The sequence below is a fragment of the Rhinopithecus bieti genome, unplaced genomic scaffold, assembly GCF_001698545.2.
Source record: "Rhinopithecus bieti isolate Rb0 unplaced genomic scaffold, ASM169854v2 scaffold_45776, whole genome shotgun sequence".
Taxonomy (NCBI): domain Eukaryota; kingdom Metazoa; phylum Chordata; class Mammalia; order Primates; family Cercopithecidae; genus Rhinopithecus; species Rhinopithecus bieti.
The window spans coordinates 1-1,156 of record NW_016860290.1 but is presented as its reverse complement, the minus strand read 5'-3'; the positions used below and the strand labels follow the sequence as shown (position 1 = coordinate 1,156).

The 1,156-nt window shown below is 56.7% G+C and overlaps 1 protein-coding gene across 1 annotated transcript; it reads left to right on the top strand.

Moving 5' to 3' along the window:
- Positions 1-44: 44 nt before the first annotated feature.
- Positions 45-1,143, top strand: LOC108525387 (trichohyalin-like; the record flags this gene model as incomplete). The annotated part of the gene is made up of 1 exon (XM_017866381.1): positions 45-1,143. A coding segment is annotated over one exon (1,099 nt), but the record flags the coding sequence as incomplete, so codon positions are not given.
- Positions 1,144-1,156: the final 13 nt, after the last annotated feature.

Below are 1,156 nucleotides of genomic sequence, written 5' to 3'. Positions count from 1 at the left end.
AGGAGCTGGAGAAGCAATACCGCGAGGAAGAGGAGCTGCAGCAGGAAGAAGAACAGCTGCTGAGAGAGGAACAGGAGAAAAGGCGCCAGGAGCGGGAGAGGCAGTATCCGGAAGAGGAAGAGCTTCGGCACCAGGAGAGGAAGCGGCGATACCGGGATGAGGATCAGCGCCGTGATCTGAAATGGCAGTGGGAACTAGAAAAAGACAATGCAGTTCGTAATAACAGGGTTTACTGCAAACGTAGAGAGAATGAACAGTTCCGGCAGTTGGAAGATTCCCAGGTGCGCGACAGACAGTCCCAGCAAGATCTGCAGCCCCTGCTGGATGAACCGCAAGAGAGAGATGGTGAGCAAGAGAGGAGGCGCTGGCAGCAGCGCGACAGGCATTTCCCAGAGGAAGAACAACTGGAGCGAGAAGAGCAAAAGGAAGCCAAAAGGCGCGACAGGAAGTTCCAAGAGGAAAAGCAGTTGCTGAGAGAGGAAAGAGAAGAGAAGAGAGTCCGTCGGGAGAGAGACAGAAAATTCCGCGAGGAGGAACAGCTGCTCCAGGAAAGGGAAGAACAGCTGCTCCAGGAAAGGGAAGAACAGCTGCTCCAGGAAAGGGAGGAACAGCAGCTGAGACGCCAAGAGCGTGACAGAAAATTCCGCGAAGAGGAACTGCGCCGTCAGGAACGAGAGAGAAAATTCCTAGAAGAGGAACAGCAGCTAGGCCGCCAGGAGCGCGAGCAACAGCTGCGCCAGTTCCGCGACAGAAAATTACGCCAGGAGGAACAGCTGCACCAGGAGAGGGAGGAACAGCAGCTGAGCCGCCAGGAACAAGAGAGAAAATTCCTGGAGGATGAACAGCAGCTGGCCCGCCAGGAGCGCCAACAACAGCTGAGCCAGGAACGCTACAGAAAATTCCGTGAAGAGGAACAGCTGCTCCAGGAAAGAGAGGAACAGCAGCTGCGCCGCCAAGAGCGTGACGGAAAATTCCTCGAGGAGGAACAGCAGCTGCGCCGCCAGGAGCGCGAACGACAGCTCCGCCACGACCGCGACAGAAAATTCCGCGAAGAGGAACAGCTGCTCCAGGAAAGGGAGGAACAGCAGCTGCGCCGCCAGGAGCGCGAACAACAGCTCCGCCACGACCGCGACAGAAAATTCCGCGAAGAGGAACA